Raw genomic sequence first — 25,035 nt, forward strand, 5'->3', positions numbered from 1 at the left:
CTGTAATAAACTGTATACATATCTGTATGTTTCATATTGACCTGATTTGTATCAGGCTTGGGATCCCAACCCCAAACCTGCAGATGGCAATAAAGTGGCACCACTGGCTTCAACTGACTTTTTGATCAGCCTGTGTCAAGAAAAACTCAGTACAACAGTCCTCTTCATGAACTAAAGAAAACTTAGGTAAGAAAGGGCCAGGTGCTGGTTTATAATTATTTTATTTTCTGCTGCTGATTGTTGTTGGAGAGTTTAGGGGCTTACTTTTCCATAACAGGAGAAAAACAGCAGTGGAACAACAGTGGCAGATTCTAAAAAATGCACTTTGCCATGAGAAAAAGGGGGTATTACATCCCTTTCACCCAGGAAGCATGAGGGCATTGCCAGAGTCACACAGAAAATAATAACAATAACAACAATAATAATAATAATGATGATAATAATAATAAAAAAAATACCGCAGCAGATACAAGCAATCTGATTTCTCATCTATGAGACATCTGCCTTCCTGTAGTCCTGTGCCAGCAAAAACATGCTAATGATAAAGTGCTTTTATGCTCTTGCCAATTGGGATTTTATGGGGAGAATGAAGGCATCAGGGAAAAGTGTGCATAGGTGATAACACAAAAACTGGAGTAGTTGTTCCTTGGAGAGGAATGTTGTCTCTTTGTAAACTTCATTGTACAACCCTTCTCTCAGAAAACCAGTAAGAACCTCTGCCTTTGAATTCCATGTGGGTTAGGGACAGCTTGACCCACTAATGTTGATGAACAGAATGACACTGGGCTCCTTGTGTACATGTGGTCCGCTCCTGCTCAGACGGTGTTGGATGTCATAAACAGAAAAAGGCAGGTTTGAAAGACAGGCAGCAGAACATTCACCACTGATGACATCGTATGTGACTTCCTTCAGGTTCTTATCAGATTAGACAATACAGTGAAGCACTAATTTTACAGGCAGTAAGTGATCATTACATTTTTCAGATTTGCACTTCTACACATACATAAAAGAGAAGAAAGGAAAGAAAAGCTGAATTAAATAACACACAATTTCACAGTACTTTTGCAGTCTGTAAAATACCTAAACTGCATGAAACCAGTTTGCTACTAAAACATCTGATAGGTTAATGCACAACACTCTAGATATAGGTGGGAGATGGCACAAAGTGAGGACAACCAGGCTATTGAATCCCCAGTTCCAATTTCTGCACAATTATAGTATTTCACTTATGCATTCAATGAGCACACAGAGTATGTACCAAATATCTCTCAAGTGGATGGGCACCAAGTTGGCAGGACTGAGGTAGAGAGCAGCTTCTGCAGTGCTTCTTGCTGGCACTGTATGAAATACAGCAAGGGGACTTCTGCTCATGGGGAAAATGAACACTGTCCAGAAGGTGTGTGTTGAGGAACCGTGTTTTAAGAATGTTTTGCACATTGGAAAAATGAATTTCTGCTCTGCTACATACCACTGTCCTCATTTGGCCAGCTGTGAAAGTCAGCTCATGTAACGGCAGTGTAACACACACTTCTGAGTCTGCTACCTCAGCATGACAACTGTTTGTTTCAGATGAAATAAGCAAATGAAGATTTTGCCTACAAAAGCTGTTTATAAGCCTTTGACCACCCGCATGCATAAATACTAACCCACATATTAAAATGACTCATTCTCAACTACTTAAAACATTGGGGTGCAACTTCCCCAAACAATATTAGCCACCTGCATCTAGGAATGAAACTTGCAAATGAAGACAGAAAACCTTATAGATTTATTATTGTACCGAAAAAAAAAAAAAAAAAAAAAAAAAAAAAAAAAAAAAGGATAAAAATATAGAATAGACTACTTTTTTAAAATTATATCCCCTTATTCATAAATAATTGACCGTGACGTGCTCTCACAAAACTATTCATTAAGATTGATGTGCCTAATAACATTTCCACATTTGACTACCCCAAGAAACACTGGGGTTTAAACTCTGGGCATTAAGAAATCAAAATGCACCAAACTAAGTGATCGCACTGAGCAGCAAGGATTTGCCTGCTATCAGCTCCTTCTCAGTCCACCAAGAACCTCACAGGCAGGTTACTTTTGCACATAGAAAAGCTTCTAAGGGTAGGAAAGCAATAAATGTTGCTGGTGCTTTACTGTTGAGAAGAACTTGTTGATTCAGCTTAAACCATGGAGAAGGAACGTTTTGTTGGGAAGTATTTGCATTCACAGAGAAGCTCTGGGAAGGCTATCTGTTCTCTCTGTACTCAGGTAAGATTCTTTCCCTTACACAGAAGCACAGTTCTAGGGGCATGCTGCAGCATAAGATTACTCTACAGAAAGTCCCATACACAATTCTGCAGATCACCCACATGCCCCAGTCTAAAGGCAGTTGCTCTGCATCATAGACTTGAGTGCTGGATTCCAACAATGGATTTAGTGCAACCCTGCTTACCTCTCACCTCCCATCCACAGGAAGGGGTGAGATTAGGATATTAGAGGGTCCGCACAGCCACAGGGTAGAGCAGTGACAAGTGTTCTGCTCCTTTGATAGGAAGCTTTTTTGTAGTGTAGTAATGGATGACTTCAGGAACACTGTCGAAGGGAGGGCTATTCTGACCAAGGATGTATTTTTCTTTGGTTTTTGTCAGTTTCATGTGCATAAAACCTTGACTGCTCCTGCAAGAAAAAACAAAGTATTAGTTCATGATTTTGTACAGGGAGGAGGACAGCACCACAACAGACTCATTTACATTGCATGGGAATGTGGGAGAACAAGACATTTTCTATTTTCTAAGTGACAGGCCAAGACTACCCCAATGCACAATGATTGTTAGTTGAAAGCCTCCAAAGGCAGTTCAGCACAAAGGCAAACCAATGTTGTTTTACCCTAGAGCTGACCTAGAGGTATGTAAGAGGACAGCCTCTTTCCTCTTTCCTCACATTTTGCTGTGAGCATTTACTTTTCATAAAACTACCAGTCATTTTTCAACAAAAGGTGTCACTCTTCATTGTACTGGGTCCATGCAGGCTATAAGCCTCACTCAGATGAGACAAATCATGTGCTAGGAAGTCCCCTGCGTAGGGCACACTTTTCTTACCCTACAGCAATTGTCCGGAGCGTGGCCTTGTGCTGGCAGACCTGCTACCCTCAGCTGGGGAAAAACCCTCAGATCAGCCCTTTGCAGAGCTTAAAAAATTTAATCTGCATTGTGCTTAGTTCTGGCAGCTAGCCTGCAGCCTTTCTGCAGGCAAAAGTCACAAGTATGTGACTTTGCTAAGGATTCTATTTATTTATTTATTTATTATTTTTTTGTACATTCTAAAGGCAAACTAAACACATGCTTGAGCTTAAACATAATAATAGTTAACTATCGAAGCACTGGGCAAAATTCTACCACCACAGGCAGTTCTACAAGGAGTCTGCGGACATGCATGCCCTGAGCCAACTTGAGCAGTGTTCTGGTTCAATGGTCATAGCCTCAGACCATTTGCTTACAAACAAGGGAACATTTGTGCTGCTGTTTTTTCCCTTCACTGTAAAGCAGCTGAGGTATGGCATGAACTAATACTTCTTTTACCATATTATTCCATCAAAGCTCAGAGATGTTGCTCAGGGAAGCTCCAGTGGTCCCATTTCCCATCAAAAGAAGTATTTTCTTGGCAATTTCTCTTTCTTTTGATAAAAAATGTTTGCAGAGCAAACTGCAATCACAGAGAACTCCCCAGCACTAATGCATCTTATTAGTGTACGCAGTGTTTGAAAGGAAACATGCAATTCATGCCAATGCTGGATAACATTCATTACCATAACAAAAGGCAATTTTTGATCAAAAGGGCTATGAAATACTGCTAATGAAATTGACCCTAGTAACAAAACCACTCCACTCCTAAAAAGCAAGATATTTAACAATACATGATGTAATTTTGCAGCTGCTGGTACATACTGCCTGCAGCTAATATGTACCTCTTACAGCTCTTACTTTTCTGGTAATTGCTCAATGAATTTTTCATGAAAAATACAAGCCACGCTCACCCTAAATCAATTCCTTTCATAGCAGAATGACTGAAAAACCCTTCATACAAAACTGATATGACTGGAGGTAGAGGGACCACTTTCATCCTACAAAAATAGTAGTCCCCTTTAATGTAATCTACATGCAATTCATGTTTATAGGATCAAAAACCCATCACTGTTTTCTGAGTCTTCTACCCTAACTCATCAGTATCTCAACACACACAGTCCCTTTTCAGTCAGACTGCACTATAATTTTTAAGAGGTGTAGACCTGCAACTGTTAAAAATCTATAATGAAGCAAAATGACTACTGGGGGTACAAGGATTAAGTTGATGATCAAAGAACCTTTCCCTGCAGTCACTGTATCGTCATCTATATCACCATTTAATTGTCACAGCCCTCTTTGACACTGGCCTCACTTAGCCATTGAAAGATGAAATCCATAAGGTTAACACTCCCAGGGATTTTATTTGTGCAAGGCTTTTCTATTAAAACCAATTGCTACAGAAGATCTCTGTGGAACTTCCAAGATGATTAAACTTTCAACTGGTCATATGGAGATGAAAACCTGCATTCTTTGTTATCTTCAGTTATTTTTATTCTTACCCACCTTCTCTAATTATTCAGGAAGATCTCTGACAGGTCTCACCAAAAGCTAGTTTCCTTTTGAAGGTATTTATCAGAAGACTGGTAGGAAATAGATGGTAAGCTAACCGAACAATCTGACTGTTGAAAATATGGGATTCCACACCCACATACATGTCCCCTCTTCTTCCCCTGCTGAAGAGAAGGTACAAAGAAGTACCTGGAGTTTCCTCTCTTCAGGCTTTCCCTGAATATGTTTGAAACAGGGGTAGATTTTATTGTAGTTTCTTGTGAAATAAATAACTCCCATCCCCCCAAAACCAAACAAACAGAAAACCAAAATAAGAAACTCCCCTCACATTCATTGTATTCCCTCCCTTGCACTTCTGTGGTTTCCATTTCTCCCAGAAAAAGAGAATTATTTTCGCTCAATAAAGCCCCATCTGAACTTTGCGTAGAAGTAGATTTCTGAGGTCCTTCTCTGTGGTTGGCTAAGGAGCACAGGTGGCAACTAGCAGACACAAGAAACTGATCTCAAAGCTTTGCATTGTCAAGAATGCATGTACACAAAACCAAAGGACTAAAAGGAAAGATCAGTATTTGAACAATGAACAGATTCTGCTGATTGCCAGTGTTCATATGCAACAGTAATCACTGCATTTTTAATGATGGAGTGAGTTCTAATTTCTATCCCAGATGCTTTTTCAGATGTCCAGAACTCTTTAAGCTGAGCACTGAGATTACTGGCAGATGAAAGCAAAGATTATTAGAAGCTGAATTTTGTGTTTTCAGTACTTTCCTCCCTCCCTTCTTGCCTTCTATTGTTTCCAAAAATTAGACTGTGAATCTGTTATCTGCTTTCCTTGTTCCAAGTAAACCAACAGAGACATCATTTGTTGCAGCCAAAAATACTAAGACAGACATTTCCAGTCTTCTAGAATGAAGAACAAATTCACTTGGAAGGAAGTGGTGTGGCAGGTGTATTCAAAGATCTCAATAGGTTCTTTCCAGCTGAGCCACTCAATTCCATGTTAGGAATTGAAACCACACCCTTGAATTAAGCCCTTCCAAGTGTCAAGGATTTCAAACAATTCACATCTCCATTAGGGATCCTGTGCTGTGAACCCCTCCCCTTTTGTTTCTGAAGTCTGCCTTACAGGCTTCCCTCTTCTGACAAGCCTCAACTCAAATTAGGGTCCATTAGTAACTGGCACAGACAGAATATGTCTACACTTGTTTTACAACACTACTTCTGCTAGACCAGTGACTAGAATTACAGAAATATTGCTCAGAAAGAAACTTGAAAGTAATATTCCTCCATTATCATCTCCTCCAAAGCCTTTCAATTCATGCCTTGATCTTAGTAAACACAGACGTTATTGAAATGTAAGGTAGAGATGAGGGAAAGGCCCTATGATTGAAGCCCTATGATTGAATCAGTTTCTGCTTAGTTTTGTGCAGTGCCATTTGTGTCCACTTGAATTTTACAAGCACAAGCAAAACATGCCCTTGATAACGTATTGTCATGTTTTTGGAATCTGGATTACTCAATTATTTCAGCAACAATAGCTATTAGAAACTTCCTGGTCTTCCATGTCTGACAACTAAGAAGCAGAACCTCTAACAGAATCCCCAGTCGAATACATGAGCATTGATGAAAAATGGTGTCTTAAGTAGATCTGACATCATCACTTTGCAAGAAAATATGCTAGATTGTTACTGTGTGACTTCCAAATATTGGTATGATTTCTGTGTTTCTCCCAAGTTTTTGTTCAGCTGAGGGTGACAAAACAAAGACAGTGTCAAGACAGTGATACTAAAGAAAATATTAATTCCTACCTCATTTCAACCATTCCCATGAGTCACAAATGCAGAGCTAGAGAGCTCCTAGATACTGATCCCTGTGCCAAACTGATTTGGACTCTCCAGGGCAGGTGTTTATACAGACACAATATATGATACATGACTAATAGTCACACCTCATTTAAAATGTTTTGCAACTCAACCATAAAACCAAGCGACTTTGAATTAGAGCTTTCCCACACATTTTACCTCAGTTTTCAAAATCCAGTGAGGATGGGAAAATGGATTGTGCAGACAGCTCATCAGATCATGCTTTGTTTGATCTTATGCCTGAACTCTGTTAAAAGAACCTTTAGGAAATACTAATTAGGCACTAAACCTAGCCTTTTTTTTTTTTCTTTTTTTTTTTTCTTTTTTTTTTTTTTTCCTTCCAGAAAATGTTAACTATGAAACATTATTCATGTTCACAATCAGGAAAATTGGCCAAGCTTTCTGAATGCAGGTTTTGCTGTAGAAAGTGCTGTCTTGTCAGAACAGATTTTCTGCATCAAGGCATTCATAGTGAAATGCCACTTGGGCAAGGAAAAAGGCAACAATATTGCAGCAGCATCAGAAAAAAAAAAAAAAAAAAGCATTTTAGCAATGCTGGAAATGTATGTTGTTTCATGCTGTCACTCTGAACAAAACTGACAATGTTTCATGGCAACTTACAGCAACAAAGAAATGAATTCAAGTCTCCTCTGAAGTAAACAAAAAACAAACCTGTGGTGGGTTTTTGTTTGTTTGTTTATTTGTTTGTTATGTTTTTTTCCCCATATGAGTGATCAATTAAACAAGTCCTTTACTGGAGACAATCAAGTTTTTTACCTGACTATTGTTCTTGTGGCTCAGCTCAGCTTTTTCAAACACTGTACACACAGCACTGTCATCCCGTATCTAACAGCCACCACCTCCACTGTACAAGCATGTGTCACTTCCTCTGCTAAAAAGGGCTAGTGTCCCTCCCTTTGCAGCACCATGCAAAACAGCAGTTTGCAGAAGAGTGCTCTGTTGTGCCCTGGCTCTGTTCTCTATAACCAATGCCAATCAATGCTTAGGAAGAAGGAAGGATGTTTAGCCTGTTGGACTTCTGTAGAAGTTGCAAAACCCTCAACTGCTAAAAGCCAGCTCCTTGTAATTTCTGTTTAGGCTGACAGTAGACTAGAAATGCAAAGAGAGGTAAGAGTTAGGATTTTCTTATGTTACAAGTACTACTTCCCAAGAAGATGTTATGTGTTTAAAATTAACTAAAATGTAAAGAGCCCAGGGTTAATACAAAAACCAGAACCTACTGCAGAGCTTATATTATCAGTCTTGAAAAACAGGACCTCTTCTACAGATCAGTCCTACATTTTCATATGCAACAAAAACTCTGCTTTCAGTCTGCTTGGCCATTTAAGGAAAACCACAAGTATATCTGTAAGCTCACAGGATCAGAGTTTTAGTAAACAACATCCTCCATGGATGACAAAAAGGCTGGATTCAGCTCTTCTCTCCCACTGAAGGCAATGATTGCACAGAAATTATTTCACAAAAGAGAAAGTAAAGACCATTCCTGTGTTTACTTACGTTATGCATATTCAGCTAACTTCTGAAATAATTTTTATCTAAAATTTAAAAGCAACTGAAAAGTAAGACAGAAAATAAAGTGTAAGCAAGGTGCACAACACTGCAAAGGGCCTTGACAAAAGGAGACTCTTACTGAAGGAGTTAAACAGCAGCACTAGGAACCTCAAAAAACTGCTGAAAGTCAAGCAACTCAAAAATCACTAAACTGTGGCAGAGCATCTTGAAGGTTCGTGCAGAGATGAGCACCACATATTTCTTGTGGCCACAACAATCTCAAAGCCAGATAATATATAACGTTGGAGGCAACTGTACTTAGGGTTTTGAGATAAATTTAAATACTGGAATAGATTTCAGGAGGATCAAAAGCACATATTGATCTCTTCAGGACATCAAGCTGGAAACCTTTATTACAGTGAATAAACATACTCAGCTGTACTATTAATTTTGAAATTACCCACCATTTCTTCCAGAGAAAACGAGCCCTCACCACCCATCAGGCAAGCATACTTCAGCCACTTTCGGATTTCTGGATTTCCCTTTTCCAACATACTTACTAGTATCTGGACAGAAATCGTCATCTAAATCTGCCAGCTGTTTTTATGCATTCTAAATAACTCTGTGGAAGTCTGTAGAAATGCACAGTAACAATGGCTCTAGGCAAACCAACCCACACAGGATCTGCCCTCTTACATTTTTAGAGAACGTAGTCACCTTTCATCTCTGTCAGCACACACCACTCAGTGACAAGTTGTAAACTCTACTTCCTAAAGCAAACCAATGCTCAAATACCAGGAAATGTTTTTTCACACTACAACATCATTAAAAGATGACGGTTAAATGCGTTAACAACAATTAAGAATTACAATGGCTGTTAATTGTTGTAACTTCAATTCTTTTCCAGCTAAGGCTTACAGCACACCTATACACCTCCAGATGCCTGTTCTCATACAGTCCAACTCCTGTCTCCAGCAGGACCTGCCCATCAGGTTGCTGAATGTTTTGTACAGGCAGTTTCATAAAATCTGTGAGGATAAACATCTCCTGACCTCTCTGAGACCAGTCTCAGGGTTGCACTACTCTCACAGGGAAGAAGTTCTTCTTTATGTCCAATGGGAACTCCTTGCTGCAGCTTATGACTCACTGTCCAACAAACAGCCATTTTCTCAATACCTTTCCTGGTAAGGCATTCCAAAGCTCACCACCTTGCTTTCACTTCTGCAGAATGGCCAGGATCAGTGCCATGAGCTAACATCTACTAACCCTTCCAGTGGCTCTGTCTCAGGACCTGTTCCAGTTTTGACTTTTACAGGAGGCCTCACACCAGATACAGCTTTACTAGTACAGAGTTCTGTAGATGTAATCCCGTTTTTGTCCTTTTGCTTCTGCTTTAGCTATTACAGTCCAACAGGTTGCTGGATTTCACTGAGCAAGACTGAAACTTAAGGCAGCATTCAAATTGAGATTTCCTACTGTTACATTTCACAGCACACCTACAAGAGCTGATGCACACTGAATTCATGGCTGAACACCTGAAATGCAAGCATGATGGCTTTCCTCTTGTTTCTATACCTCTGCCTGAACTTATTCTACCACCCTAATTTCTAGTAAAAAGCAGACCTTACATAAAGAAGTTTGCAACTGGACATTTCATTGGCAGCAGTGACACAGTTAACAGGAGTATGGATCTCAAGGTTTCGCTGAGCCTTATGCAATTAGAACTGGGTTTAAAGAAAGAGTGAGGGAGTACCAGAGGGCCAAGCATCTACAACCCTGGAAGAACACAGAGAAGAAGAAACAAAAGGAACAATAACAAGGGGTTCCCATCAGGGGTCAGTACTGGGACCAGTGCCATTTAAAATCTTCATCACAGTGAGACTGAGTGCACCATCGACAAGGTTGTGGACACACCTGAGGGGGGATGTCGTTCAGAGTCTTAAAGAGCCCTGCTGAAAAGGACCCGGGGGTACCAATGGATGGCAGCTGGACCTGAGCCAGCAACATGCCCTCAGAGCCCAGAAAGCCAGCTGCATCCTGGGTTGCACCAAAAGTAGAGTGGTCAGCAGGGTAAGGGAGGGAATTCTGCCCCTTTGCTCTGTGCTGGTGAGCCCTCATCTGGAATACTGCATCCAGATGTGAAATCCCCAGTACAGGAGAGATGTGAACCTGCTGGATCACATCCAGAGGAAGGACACAAAAATGATCGCAGGGATGGAGCCCTTTGAGGACAGGCTGAGACAGTGGGGCTGCTGAGCCTGGTGAAGAGAAAGTTCTGGGGGGACCTGATGGCAGCCTTTCAGAAATGAAAGGCGGGTTATAAGAAACAAGGGAACAGAAGCTTTAGCAGGGTCTGTTGTGATAGAACAAGGGGAAATGAATTCAAAGAAGGAGAGATTTAGATTGGCTATAAAGAAGACTTCTATTACATTAAGACTGGTGTGGCAGTGGGAAAGGTTGCCCAGAGAGGTGGTGAATAATCTTGTGACCTTCTATGATGGAGTGAAGGCGATGGTGGACAAAGGGAAGGCAACCGATGTTATTTACCTGGACCTGAGCAAGGCCTTTAACATGGTCCCCCATCACATCCTCATCTCCAAATTGGAGGCATGTGGATTTGATGGGTGGACAACTCAATGGATAATCAATTGGTTGAAAGGCCGCAGACAGAGGGTGGTGGTCAATGGCTCTATGTCCAGGTGGAGGCCGGTAATGAACGGTGTCCCCCAAGGGTCTGTCTTGGGACCGGTGCTCTTTAACATCTTTATTAATGACATTGATGAGGGAATTGAGTGCACCCTCAGCAAGTTTGCTGACGACACCAAGCTGAGAGGTGTGGTTGATACGGTGGAAGGAAGGGATGCCATTCAGAGGGACCTTGACAGTCTGGAAAGCTGGGCTCAGGTGAACCTAACGAGGTTCAACACAGCAAAGTGCAAGGTTTTGCACTTGGGCCGGAAGAACCCCAGGCACCTGTACAGGCTGGGAGGAGTGGTCCCTGAGAGCAGCTCGGCAGAGAAGGACCTGGGGCTCCTGATGGACAAGAGACTCAACATGAGCCATGAGAAGGGAACCTACACCCAGGAGGGGAGTAAACTCCTTGAAAGGGCTGACAATAGTAGGACTAGGGGAAATGGATCCAAGTTGAAGGATTTAGGTTGGATGTTAGGGGGAAGTTCTTTACTAGGAGAGTGGTTAGGCCCTGGAACAGGCTGTCCAGGGAGGTTGTGGATGCCCCGTCCTTGGAGGTGTTCAAGGCCAGGTTGGATGGGGCCCTGGGCAACCTGATCTAGTAAATGTGTATGTTTGGTGGCCCTGCTAGGCAGGGGGGTTGGAACTACATGATCCTTGAGGTCTCTTCCAACCTGGGTCATTCTGTGATTCTGTGATCTGTGAGCACATTCATGCATATATGCATGCACTTGTATAAATTCAATATTTTCTCTACAAATGCTATTTCTCCCTCACAGATACTTCAGTATATGTACTTCTCACTTCATGGAGTCACTCCTGTGGGTAAACAGATATTCTGCCTGCCTTTCACCTCCTTCCAACAGAAGCCATGATGTATATCGACTGTCATTTGCTCTAAGGGCCAGTTGGAGTCTAACTACCCTTTCATATTTCAATGGATCATGGACAGTCCAAAGCACATCATCCTGCTTATGCTCCTGATCTACTGTTCTGGGGAGATCATCACCTCTGACCTATCAGTGTCCTCATACCATGCCCATCCAGGAGAGTTTGTTCATCACAGCTGCTCGGGTCTGCCTACTTGTACAGCCAAAGTCTGTGTTAAGAAGCCCTCAGCCAGGGCACTGAATGGAACATCCTCTAATGGCAGGATGCAGACTATGGATAGCTAAGTCCTCCTTAGAGCTGTAATTCTTTCCTAAAATTTATTATAGTTGAAGAAACAGCAAGATGTCACAAGAACAAATTTAGTAATTACTTGTTTCACAAATCTAATCTGATGCACTGCTAAAGCCTGGAGGGCTTATCTCTTCAGCCTCATGGCCTCATCTTCAGCACAGCTTTCCCATTTTCTAAATGCAGCGACAGCAGAGACTTATTTGCATTTCTTCAGCAGTCCGGTTCTGCATGAGCTTACATTTCATTGTGGCTGAATTGAAAACAAAGAAGCAGCCCCACTATCCCCTCTAGCAAAGCCCCAGAGAAACAAAGACAGACAGACACCATGACAGATACTCCTGGAATTGCTGAGAGTAATCTATCAGTGGGATAGTTCTCTTTTTGGGAAAAAAAGGTTGGCATTGCAAGTCCATAAACAGATCCTCAACAGCTCAGGGGAAATGAATCAAATAGTATTCAAGGCCTTACATAATAGGTTGGAATGTGGATGGAAATAAGCTTCTAGGTCCCCTATCTGATGAGAGGTTGGGTTCTCCTTGCAAGCCTCTATGATAATCTCCCCTACACAACACGTTTTTTTGGCACCCGAGATTAGATTTGCTGAGTGAAAAAAACAAAGATCTTATCAACTACATAAAATGAGTACCTGTGTCAATTGACACCCATCCTCCTGACTGCAAGCTTAAGCATATGACCCATCAAGTAGATGTTAGAAGATGCAACCCGAGAGCTATTCACAAGTTAAATACAAGTCAAGTGTGTAATAGAATGCTACCCATACCCACTGGCCTGAAAAGACTACTGATGCTCCACACAAGCCTCAGTCAACACATGACAATACCATGACACAGTTCACTATTACTGGAATAAAGGTCTTCATTGTTTTTAAAAGGAGAAGACACTACTTGCTTTCTGAAACGCACTGTTTTAGTGTTCAATGCCAGTCAGACAGCAAGAATTTCAATCAAATTACAACTGAATTACTAGAGAAGAGTTTAGCTGACAATGGCAATAACATACTGAGCTCTCACTCTGTTACAGCTTTCATTTAGCACAGTTTCCTATTCTGCCACTGATATAACTGGAAAAAGATACATGACAACACCACACAAATCAGAAATGCCGCTTTTAAATTTACCAGCAAGATTATTCTCTTATTGGATATCTGTCTAATGTCTGCTACATGAAAAGTGAGCAAAGCCTTTCTTTTCAGTCCTGATCCAGCCTCATAACAGTAAGTAGAGCACTGGATTGGTACAGCAACACAAGTCCTGTTCTGTGTAGGAGAGGTAGGAGAAGTGCATTATTAGAAAGTTGGGGTTGGCATTACCAAAGACGCTGGTATGATGCACTTAAAAACAACCCCACCCATAATCAGACCAGAGCCAAATTCTTGCAGCTCCTTCATCTTTTTTTTCCTTCTGATGTGAAAGCCAGTCTCATGTTCTATTGATGATTTTGGAAATCAACTGCCTGCAAGTAACGTCATCCAGTGACTTCAGTTTGCACTGGAATGTTCCACAGGCTCTTTTCTTCAAAGAGAAGTAATTTTATCTGCAGTAGTACAAACTAGGTTATATACTTCCCCAGTACAGTCCGAGATGGCTGACTGCCATTGTGTATGTGGTTAATCCTGCCAATTACTCCATGCATCTTCTTCTGAGCACTTTCATACAAGCCACACACCTGTCCTGGTGAAAACAGGAGGTGAAGCAGATTGTCTCATAAATCTCACTGAGAAGTGGAACACTGGGAAGAGTGCAAAAGAATCTGAACACTGGCAGCCCTACTGGAAAATTTTGTAGCTCATTCACTTAAGTCAACAAAACTGAGTAAGGACAGAGGCATGAGATATCTCTTATCCCACAGAGGAAGACACAGGACTCCTTAAGCTGTTGCTTCCACTGTGACATAAGGTACACCAGCAATACACGATGTCACTTCATTTAATGCTCACAAAGGATTTCACTCTATCAGTTGGAAAGATATCCAGAAAAACAGTATCTGCAGAAATGTCCAAAGATGCAATTGACAAGGAAATACAGAGCAATGCAAAAAACAAAAACAAACAAACAAAAAAACAACAAAAACCCCACTGTAATGTAAAAGGAGTTTGAGACTAAAGCTCCCCAAAGAGATAACAAATACTGTAAAGGAAACACACATGCCAAATTCAGAGGAAATTCATGGGAAAAGATGAAAAACTGCATAGTTTAGAAATGAGTACACACAGTATTTCACATTTTAATGAAGGAAGCAGAAGATCCCACAAGACAAGTGCTAATGAGTATATAGGATCTCATGAGAATTAAATGAAGAGATTGCTGGCTGTACCTAGCACAAAATAACCTCATCATGTACTGATTAGTTACCTCTGAGCAAAGGAATCAGAGCCCCACATAGCAGCATGTGGTTGGTACTTTGGAAGGCCCATTTCCTATATCTAAAAGTAGTCATATGCAATCCTGATTGGTTGAAACATCTCTTCACAAAAATTCTAACTAAAATCTGAAAACTGAGAATGTCGCTTTTGAGCATATTGAGCAAGAATTCTTCCATTATCAAAACTATCAGAAGCCTTACCCTCCACAAGCTGATTTAAAATAAAACAAAAAAAAAATAATAATAATTCTCTCCACTGGAAAATTAAAAAAGAATAATGAATTATGCAAGAAGTATACTGAATGAGGAGGAAGAGAACTCTATGGCAGTGAGTAGGAATCAATTGTTAGGGAACACCAGTATCAAATATTAGCTTTGTGAGTAGTTTGCAGATGGTAGCGGTCAGAGAAATGGAAAGTAAAACAGAAGCAGGCTGCTAGAAGAGTGAGGAGGTTTGCATGATAACTAATATATGGTTAAATGGCAAGATTTTTTGTTTAACTACATATTTGGAGAGAAAACATTGGCAGCATTTGCAGGATGTCACAAAAGTTTCTAGAAAAAAAGAAAACTGAAGACTGGGTAATGGATAGCACATGAATTTTAAGTGCAATACCATGGGCTTGAGAAAATGATGCAGGCTCTAGTGAAGATATGGGAGAATAACCATCACTGCAGGAAGGTGGTATACATTTTTGCATCAACAGGTGAGGGTTGGCAGTGGTCTTGATAAATGTACAGAGGAAGAGCTGAAAGATATTGAAAACTTGTCTTATACTCCAGAAAACACAGATTGGAGGATGTCATTTATCAAGCAGATGCTGAGGAAACTTTAGCTAAGTGCCACAAGAAAAATCTAGTTTAGAAGATTCTGAAATACAACACAGAAAAGGGGTACTAATGACTACCATCCAGTTGCACAAATTTCTGACGTGAAGAAAATAAAGAACACCGGGCAAAGCAGGATAACTAAGCACTATAGCCAATTCGCTAGACCTTGACTATCTTTTTTTTTCTCAAATCTTGCCTCTTGTTAAATAACAAGGCATTGTTCCAAGGTAAGAATTAAGCGAAACTCTATGACGTGCTTCAATAACAGAAGTTGTATTTTAAGACTTACAGAATATGAAAAGTTAAGCCTTATATATTTCTGAAGCATATGCCATCAAGCCTCCAGTGTCTGAAAGACGCTAAAGAAAAACTGACAAAATTGATCAAATGACAAAAGCGACAACAGGAGCTGAACTACATTCCTCAAACAGGTCTTTTCTAGTTTAAGGCAGACCTCTCTTATACAGAGACCACAACTATAACAAAGGAGTTGAGGTTTTAATGAATCCTTACAAAATATCTGAACAGAATGTAAAAACTAGGTCAACACATGCACTTTTGCTATGTCTAAAATAGAGATAGAAAACCAGTTTGAAATCTACTGTTTATACCATCCAGCTAAAGCAGGGTAGAACAGATATGACCCTTTATTTCTAGTTAACCTAAGGATGTACAAAATTCAGCAATATATCTGAAAGTATTACCATCATGTACTACCATTATTGCAGCCACAAAGTATGCTTGAACAACAGCCCTGTAAATAAAACATTTAAAATTTAAACTGTCAGGAGTAATGCTGCTTTAAAAACAAAACTACCACCACCACCATCAACAACAAAAACACAAAAAACCCAAGAAAGAGCTGTTTCTTTCCCACCTAGGAAAATCCGTTCCACATCAGATCCTGTCCTAGAAGAAGAAAAACAAGTAGACAATTTTCTTTGTCCCTGTATAGATAACATGAAGGTCATGGACCTTCCTATTCTCCCGTGTGGAAAACTTGAGAATCTGAGAACTTCATCTTCTGGATACACAAATGAGCATATGTCAAGGCAAAGACCTGTAATATACTTTGCTAAGCCAAGGTAGGTGATGCAAAAACCAGCACTGGAATTGGAATAATGTTTATTTCTTAATTCTTGATGTGGGGCTCTTTATTTCCAGCAACTGAACCAATACTGTTGGCCTCTGCAACAAAATTCCTTCCTTCCATGTATAAATCAAGTGACTTTTACAAAAGGAATAACCCTGCTCCTCTCCCAGTATTTATTCAACCTGAAGCAGAAGCAGGAGAGTATTTCAAATCAGAGCCAAGAAAAAAAATACCCAAGTATATTTAGTTAAATGGGCACCAAAGGAAGACTAAAAACCTCTTAACATGCCCAAATTACAAGGTCTTAATTCAGCAGCTGTCACTATACATCATGTAGGCTGACACTCTCAAACCCTCTGGGTGCCCTTCAGATCTGAATTAGTACAGCAACAAACTGAAGAATTTTCCCTTCTTGCACCAGTGAAGTTATGGCTTTTAAATGACATATACTATATTTTACTGACAAGTACTTACTTCAGTGAAAGAGAATAGTCATGCTTGCTTGTTTGACTGTTTCTTACAAGGTAGCTACACTCTTTACATAAACGTAAAAGGTTTTCTGCATCTGTCCGACTGATTGCTCCATGATACCATCTAGGAAGAATCAGAAAAATTAATAAAGACATGTCTCTCAAGTCATACTACTTTACTATTTTATTTCTTTAAGGTGTGGATAGCAGCTAATAACATATTGATATATTTAAGATCTAATAAATTGTAGATTAAAAACATATTGTTTGCTTTATCTGACATTAGAATTACCGCTTGTGGAAGCTTGTAGTCTGTCTCAGCTGAAAGAAAATAAGTAAGAACAGGACAGCATGTGATAGAATTGGCATACTTACCAATCTTTAGAGTAAGTGGAATAGGCTTGGTCTTCTGTGTAGGAAATAAAGTGAATGGGGAGAGGAGAGAAGCAGAGGAGAGAAGGTCCTTTACTAAACTGACCACTGCAAACAATCTCCTCAGTACCTGCTGCTGTGTATCAGCAAGTTAAATTTTGCAATCCAGTGGAAAGTGCTTTATCCCTTTCACAAAATTCATTTGGGAGAGCATAAAAAACATTTATATTATTTAAAAATTGTATTTATTTTTTTCTCCTAAAGGACCAAATGCAGTCAAAATAAGAAGTGACCTAGCCCAAATCAGGGAAGTATCTGGAGTCTGATATTCAGAGGGAAGTATTTTGATACATTCTTTGGGCTGCATGTTTCCAATCTGGCACAGAAGTTCATGGAGACCAAGCACAGAGTTGGTTCCAGGGGAAAAAAAACAACAGAACAACAAGAAAAAACCTGATGCTCAGAACAGTCAGGAAAAACAAAAACAAAAACAAAAACAAAAACAAAACCTACAGCAAAATGTGAAGACAAATGCTGATGGGAGAACATCTGATTCAGAAATGATGGCTGGAAGCTGCTCTGGCTACTGCTGAGAATCAACAGCAGTGCTGAGAAGTGTAATTGCTTCTGAATCATATTCCCATGTAAATGGGAAATTTAGCTTGCTCCTGTTCTAGCTAGCTAAAGATAAGCATAGTGCTATAATAAGTTTAAAGTTCCTGCCTAAACTGCAATTTCAACTGTATTGTGGCTGTTTGCCCTGGGCGTGCCTATTTTTCAGATGTCAACATACAGATATTTGTATAGAAAGTTCAAAGATTCAGATGTGAATGATGTGATTACAAAACTGTAAAATAGCTTGTAAAACACACCAAAGGAAAAGCACAGAACATGAGAGCCTGAAGATGTGTATATCTTATAAGGTACCCTGGAAAACAGCAGAATACAGTACAAACCTGGAAGCAAAATTCAAACACAATCACGCACTTCCTAAGACAAACTGAAAGCATCCTAGCCATGGTTTATAGAAGTTCCTCCTGATCTGCCTTATTTTGATAATCTTACAGCCACTATATGGCCAGTGCTCCACTGCAGAGAAGACGGCCAACATCAGCTATCCAGTAAGTGTGAACAGTTATTACAGCTCACAGAATGTACAATACTATTCTGTTTCTGAATTGGTTAGGGCAAAACAGGAAGTCAGACCGTGTGTGCACAGCAGGGAGGGATTCACTTTCAATAGAATGCACGGAACACACGCTTTCCTTTTTCACTCTTAGGCTGAGAAAGTGGAACAAATTCATTCAATTCCCCTGTGTCTGTAAGTCTGTTTATGGTTATGGATTCCTTAGTCACAAGCAACTAGAAGTAATTTCCTTATGTATTATTATATCTTGGACTTTCTGTCAGTTCAGGAAACTCACAAATTACATATTAAAAATTCACTTGTAAATTTGCCTGCTTTCATTCCTATAGATCTTGTGCTTCTCTCTACAATAAAAATTCCATTCTTAAAGAGAAAGGGTGGAATAGTGCTGTTAAGAAGTCTGACGACAGTAAAGACTGAGCACTTTAAATTATTACAAATAATCTAAAGTGCAATAAATCCAAACTCTTCCATTTTTTTTGACAAATTTTTATTAACTGGCTATCCATTTCAGTTTTGTTCCTGCAAAACAAAGAATCAAAAATAATTTTGAATGCTTAACACTTAAATGACTCAAGGAAATAAAACAAACTCTTCAGACTAGAGTTCTAAATTGCAGTTACATTGTGTAAATGTTACAGTAATCTACTTATGAATCTCTGCAATGTTTTAAATGTTTTTTTGTTTTTTTTTTTGTTACTGTGGACTGAAACAATTCAAGTACAAGGACCAAGTTTTACAGCCAAATTTGTAGACATTAGTAATTATTCTGCAATGTGAGCAATTTCACAGCCCTGGTTGCTATCTCCTCTGTTCTAGTTAAGTCTACCCTTTGTTAGAAGGAAGGTGCTTCAAAGACTGAAGCTGGCTAGGTGGAAAACGATACCACAAGGATTATAATACTCACTGTTGGGAGCTGAAAGTTCCATATTACTAATGTAATATAATGCATGTAAAAATAGGAGCTGTTGGAATCACCGTTGCTCAGACTCAACTGACAGAAAAGACATTCTCCATCTGAGGACCCGGAAGTGCAAAAACTACTCAGTGCGAATCTTACCAATACCATTACCATTCAGGCATGTCTTCTCTTTCACTTGAAAAGAAACTCTGAGTACTGTCTAGAGTGGGACTCCCTTTAGAGATTAAAAACACACATCTCTGACTTAACCCCCTGAACACAAATATCAGCATAATCTGTGTAAATGAATCCACAGGAAGATTTTTATTTCTTTGTTTATCAGGAGTTTCAGGCCCCTTTCATGGGGCTACACTTTTGGGTCACTCCTTCACACCTGCCAGTCTGCTGGAATAATTTGAGGAACAGTAATGATGCAGGACAGAGGCCATCCTTGCAGATAATAGATTGATTAACTCCACGGAATTCTCCCAGAACTTGAATGTGGAGCTGACAAGGCTGTTTCTACAAACCACCTTCAGATCTGACACCACAGAGTGGAAATAGTCTCTTTTTTTTAAGTTTTGTTACTCGTATCATCAAAATTTTCCCTACAGCAGTATTATAGCCAAAAGCAAGACATTTCCTGAGATACCAGAAATATGACATGCAGCAATAAAAACACAAGAATTTGCACAGCTTTAAAGCACAATTTGAATGTACATGAAATACACTTGCTTTTCTTAATGTAACACAGTATGCTTTTAAGTAAAATAACTACACATGACTTGCAAGATAAAACTGATTGTTCCTGAAAGACTCCTATTTAACTTTATATTGTTTCCCACAGAAGTTAATTTACACTTTAGAGAATTAATGAGAACAGTTTTCTGAGTGCACTAACAGAGGGGATGCAGAAGAAGTGGAGAGGGACATTGGAATCTAGGACTTCTGCTGCTCCTGTAAGCTGGAACGCAAAGAGCTGGAGAGCAATTACTGGTGTTACTTACATCTGCTTTTCCAGTGGAACAGCTGGATCTATTCTTTCTCCTAGAATCCCATAGAATTCTGGACTGCCATGTTTGATGGGTTTAAAGCCTCTTCCAGGTGCCCTTAATTGCCTGTGCTGGTCAATTGAGGAAGAAGGAGATGCCTGTCGTTTCTCACTCCCATTAAATTGAGCTGCAAGATATACAAAAGTTACTTCTCTAGCTGAGTTTAACGAAGAGCAACATGACTGTAGCATTTAGAGAAGTTTCCCACTTCCCAAGGAGAATAAGCATGTGTCCATTAACATTAAAATGGTTTACCTACAAAATAATATTTATCATCTGGAAATGTTTCTAGCAATGTAAAATACAGTCCTAAAAATCCACACACTTCTAAATTCTGCTAAAATTGTCAGTGCTTATGTTAACACTTGGTGTTGTCTTCCCCACTGAATGATATTGCAGAAATACTCCTTGCAGTAATGAACGCAGGCTTTCACTCAACTACTACAGAACAATAGGCAAGCAAGAAAATTACAAAATCAGCTTGCCTCAGCTTATGTGGAATCATCCACACAGTGATCCTGGTGCACTTTTAGACAGGTGACACCCATCTGCACACATTAGAAATGCTAGCAAGTAGCAAACAATTAGAAATGTTTTCTTTTACAACACTGCCACAAGGTTTTTGTGTTGAAAGACTAGGGTATGAAGTGATGAAAAGGAAAATTTGCATTTGTTATGTTTCTTTCTCAAACTGTATTATGTCAAGAAAAGCAATATGGTTATTTATCAAAACACATATGAACAAGGCTTGCAGCCTCATCCCCCTAAAAAAAAAAAACAACCCACCACACTTAGAGATTCTACATATCTATAACTTCAAAGAACTGAGTGATCAAATACTGACAGGAGCAGCGAAAGGAGCTATCTACACTTTCTAGACACTCACTGCCTTCTGGGGTTTGCTTCTTCACTGTAAAGTTACCAGCTGCAGATGGATTCTCATTTCTAAAAATCACTGAGTGGGGAAAAAGTTGAACAAACCTTACTGTATCAGCAGGCATATAAGACAGTGCACACAGAGCAGACAGCTTTTGTGTGAATTTCAACAGCAGCATTAGAGAAAATGAAAATGTTGCAAGGATAATTATACAGAATTGCTACCACAGCATGTTGTAGATCACGTGCATTCAGATCTCAGCTTGTAACACACAGACAGCTATGCTTGTGTCTGGTAGTACTTATTACTTTAAAGCAATTGGACAACAGGAAAAAAGCTGTAATCTTCAATAATATAATGCATACAGAATAGAAATGTGTTGGACTTGGAAAATCTTATGAAGGGTTTTGCTTTGGTTATTTTTATATGCTTTCCACATGTCTTGGGCACACTTTCAAATTGCTCCTCTTTTTTGATAAATTAGGCACTAAATATTATCAAAATTGGACAGATGTAGAAATTAATATTCTGATCTATACAGGGCAAAAATATGGTTATATTTTGAAATGTACATTCAAAATTATTATTCAAAAAATGCTGGATAATGAAAGCAGACTAGCGTAACAAGGAGAAATACTGTATGTGGGATACTTGCAAGTGACACACAAACAGCACTGTGGTTTCAATTTCAAGAAACACCTGCATACTGAAATTTGGGAACTCTGTGAATGTACATGATCTTAACATTATCAGCTACTGATTGATGAACATCTTCCAAAGAGCAAAAATTAGTTAACAAAATGAACACAAAATACAGTTCCTAACAGTAGCAGCAAAATCTTTACAGCATTCTGATGGTTAAAAATAGGACTCATTTGGCAAAAATAGCACAGTCAAAGTTAAATTCCAAATGTTTTGAATGTTTTTGTCTGAAAAGCTCAGTCTCTGGACTCCTGCCTTATTTCTTTTTGCAAACTAAACTGGTGGGAAGAAGCAGTTTAAAGGGAGTGCCCCAATGGCACACGGTGTTAGAACCGCTGCTTGCAACACCAGAGGGCCCGGGTTCGAATCCTCCCTGTGGCGCAAGTGGTAAAACTGCCGCTCTGCTACACTAGAGGGCTCGAATCCCAGGAGTTGGACTCGATGATCTCTAAGGTCCCTTCCAACTCGCACGATACTATGATACTATGATATCCAGGCAGACAATACTGGCAAGTGTGATAACTCAGTCAGGCATCAACCCATACGATGCTCAAGTTTAATTTTTAGGGTGCTGCAAATCCACTCTCCACCTAAGTTGCAGTATGTATGGTGAAGATTCAGAAGTTAAATTCCATGCAGCTAGGAGTGATATTCTCATGAAGAAGCTGGCTGCCCATAGTCTGGCTGGGCCCAAAGAGTTGTGGTCAATGGAGTTAAATCCAGTTGGTGGCTGGTCACAAGCGGTGTTCCCCAGGGCTTAGTACTGGGGCTGCTCCTATTCAACATCTTTATTAATAATCTTGATGAGGGGACTGAGTGAACTTCCATAGTTTGCAGATGACACCAAGTTGGGAGGGAGTGTTGATCAGCCTGAGCGAAGAAAGGAACTACAGAGGGATGTGGATAGACTGGATCAATGGGCCAACGTTAATGACATGAGTTTCAATAGGGCCAAGTGTTGGGTCCTGCATTTTGATCACAACAACCCCAGGCACCTCTTCAGGCCTGGGGAGGAGTGGCTGGAAAGCTGCCTGATGGAAAGGGACCTTGGTGTACTGATGGACAGTCAGCTGAATATGAGCCAGCAGTGTGCCCAGGCAGCCAAGAAAGCGAGTGGCATCCTGGCTTGTATCAAGAATGGTGTAGTGAGCAGGACTAGGGAAGTCATTCTGCCCCTGTGGTCAGCATTGGTGAGGCCTCACTTCAAGTACTGTGTTCAGTTTTGGGCAGGCATCTCAGTACAGAAAGGACATTGAGGTGCTGGAGCAGGTCCAGGGAAGGGCAACAAGGATTGTGAAGACCTTGGAGAATGTGCCCTACAAGGAGTAGCTGAAGAAACTGGGACTGTTTAGGCTGGGAAAAGGAGGCTTAAGGGAGACCTTATTGCTCTCTTCCAGTATCTGAAAGGTGCTTACAGTGAGAGAAGGGCTGGTCTCTTCTCACTGGTGACAGGACAAGGGGAAATGGCCTCAAGTTGCGCCATGGTAAATTTAGGCTGGATATCAGGAAACACTTCTTAACTGAAAGGGCTGTTAAACACTGGAATGGACTTCCCAGTGAGGTAGTTGAATCACCATCCCTGGATGTGTTTAAAAACCATTTGGAAGTGGTGCTCAGGGAATTATTTATAGGAGGGTTGTTAGAGTTAGGGTGACTTAGTTAGGTCATGGTTGAACTTGATCTTTTAAGTCTTTTTCAACCTGAGCAATTCTATGAAAAGTTACTTATCATCATGGTATTTGTGTTTACGCAGCTGTCAGCTATGAAACTGGCTGCATCCCCAGCCTTTCTTCACCATCCATGTGGAGCTCCCTTCTCCTGCCTGTAGCTGGTAGCTCATCCCTCTGGGGTTGGTGTGGCAAAGCTGCCTTGCTCCACGTTCACCAGGGTCCCTGACATTAGCAGTTGCATCCAGCACGTGTGGCTAAGTTTAGAATTTGAAGGTCTTCCCTCAAGGGCTCTGTGATCAGTGCTAAGTGGTGAAAGCAACTACCAGATGGCCAACTTCACATCAGAGTGCCACTTTTTTTACTAAGTGATCCTGGGACAGGCTCTACAGACCTTGTGTGCATTTCCTTTTCCCAGAGGTCTGTTCTCCTTACACGTCACCATGTAAAGGCCTGTTTTCGTTCATATCCAAGGAGGAACCAGTGTCACCTTGAAGGTACCGAGCCAGTTCTCTGGTTTTGCTAACTTCTTTTTCAGGCAGACTTACTTTCCCGAAACTTTGTCCCTCTGATTTTGCCAGACTCAGCTCTTCTGAGCAAACTAGTCTGCCTATCTTAACAGGAGATCAAACAAGACTGGCCCCATGTCTCATAAAAGCCTTTCAAAAACATATTTTGGTTCAAGCCATTATTTCCTTCCTACTACCTTCTCTTTGCTGCCTCCAACAAAACAAAACCAAACCTGTTAGTGAAAGAACTGAAGCCACCGCCAGCCAAAATGCTGCACTCCATTCCATACAGTCACATCTTTCAGCACTGCAAGTAATAGCTGCAGAACAGTTAGTGCAAGTAACACTGAGGAAGGCTGAACACCACTGTTTCCCCTGGCCTCAGCCACACCAGACCCAGCCAGTGCTGGGGAGCTGTGCTGCAGGCTCCTGCTGCTCAGCCATCACAGCCTCTGTACACCTTCAGTTTGGCACATCTCAGACTCCAGGCTGGAGACAGACAGCTTCTCTCCATGCTTCAGCAATGAATCTTGAAGTCATGCCAGACGTACAAATATCTTCCTAAAAAGGCTTGCATGAGTAGTTGACTTCATGGTAATTCTAGTGTTTCTTGCCATTTTGGCTTCTTTCCTAAACCTATCACCTAACAAATTAAAAATGTTTGCTGCATAAAGCTCACTGTGTCTGCACTTCACATCACAAATGCATGCTGCTCCCTGCAGATGAACCTCTCTCAACAAAGGAAGGTTTTAGCAGGAGATGCCTGCAGGTTCACGACCCCCACAGCTCTAGATAGTTGTGGGTCTGTGAAGTGGAACTTGCTCCTTGCAAGAACTTCTAATATACCACTTAGGCCAATATTGTGCTATTCAGAGAAATCCACCTTAGTTCAGAATTCAGCAAAACCCATCCAGCCTGTTTTGCTAGTTACATTACAGAACCACGGTATGCATAAAAGTCAGAACTGCAATTCACACACCTCATCACAGGGTCAGTACTTCTCCAGTGCAAACATTTCATCATTCAAACTTAAGAGTTGGATCTCTTCTTCTCTTATTTTAAATATTTATAAATCCAAGGAATTAGACTAAGTACAGAAAGAACAGGTTATGAAGCAGCCTGCGGACAGTCCTGATACACTGCTTTGTAACAAATAACCAGGT

The 25,035-nt window shown here is 40.4% G+C and overlaps 1 protein-coding gene across 1 annotated transcript in view; it reads right to left on the reverse strand.

The window, feature by feature from the left end:
• Positions 1–1,828: 1,828 nt before the first annotated feature.
• The window catches only part of SHB (SH2 domain containing adaptor protein B), a 63,295-nt gene continuing 40,088 nt past the window's right edge, over positions 1,829–25,035 (reverse strand). The window contains exons 4-6 of the mRNA XM_072359014.1: positions 20,073–20,244; positions 16,650–16,769; positions 1,829–2,667 (exon numbers count right to left, since the gene is read on the reverse strand). Coding sequence (XP_072215115.1) covers positions 2,484–2,667; positions 16,650–16,769; positions 20,073–20,244 — 476 coding nt within the window. The 3' untranslated portion in view covers positions 1,829–2,483. The remainder of the gene's footprint in view (positions 2,668–16,649; positions 16,770–20,072; positions 20,245–25,035) is intronic.

Source organism: Excalfactoria chinensis, chromosome Z (assembly GCF_039878825.1).
Source record: "Excalfactoria chinensis isolate bCotChi1 chromosome Z, bCotChi1.hap2, whole genome shotgun sequence".
In the NCBI taxonomy this organism is placed as follows: domain Eukaryota; kingdom Metazoa; phylum Chordata; class Aves; order Galliformes; family Phasianidae; genus Excalfactoria; species Excalfactoria chinensis.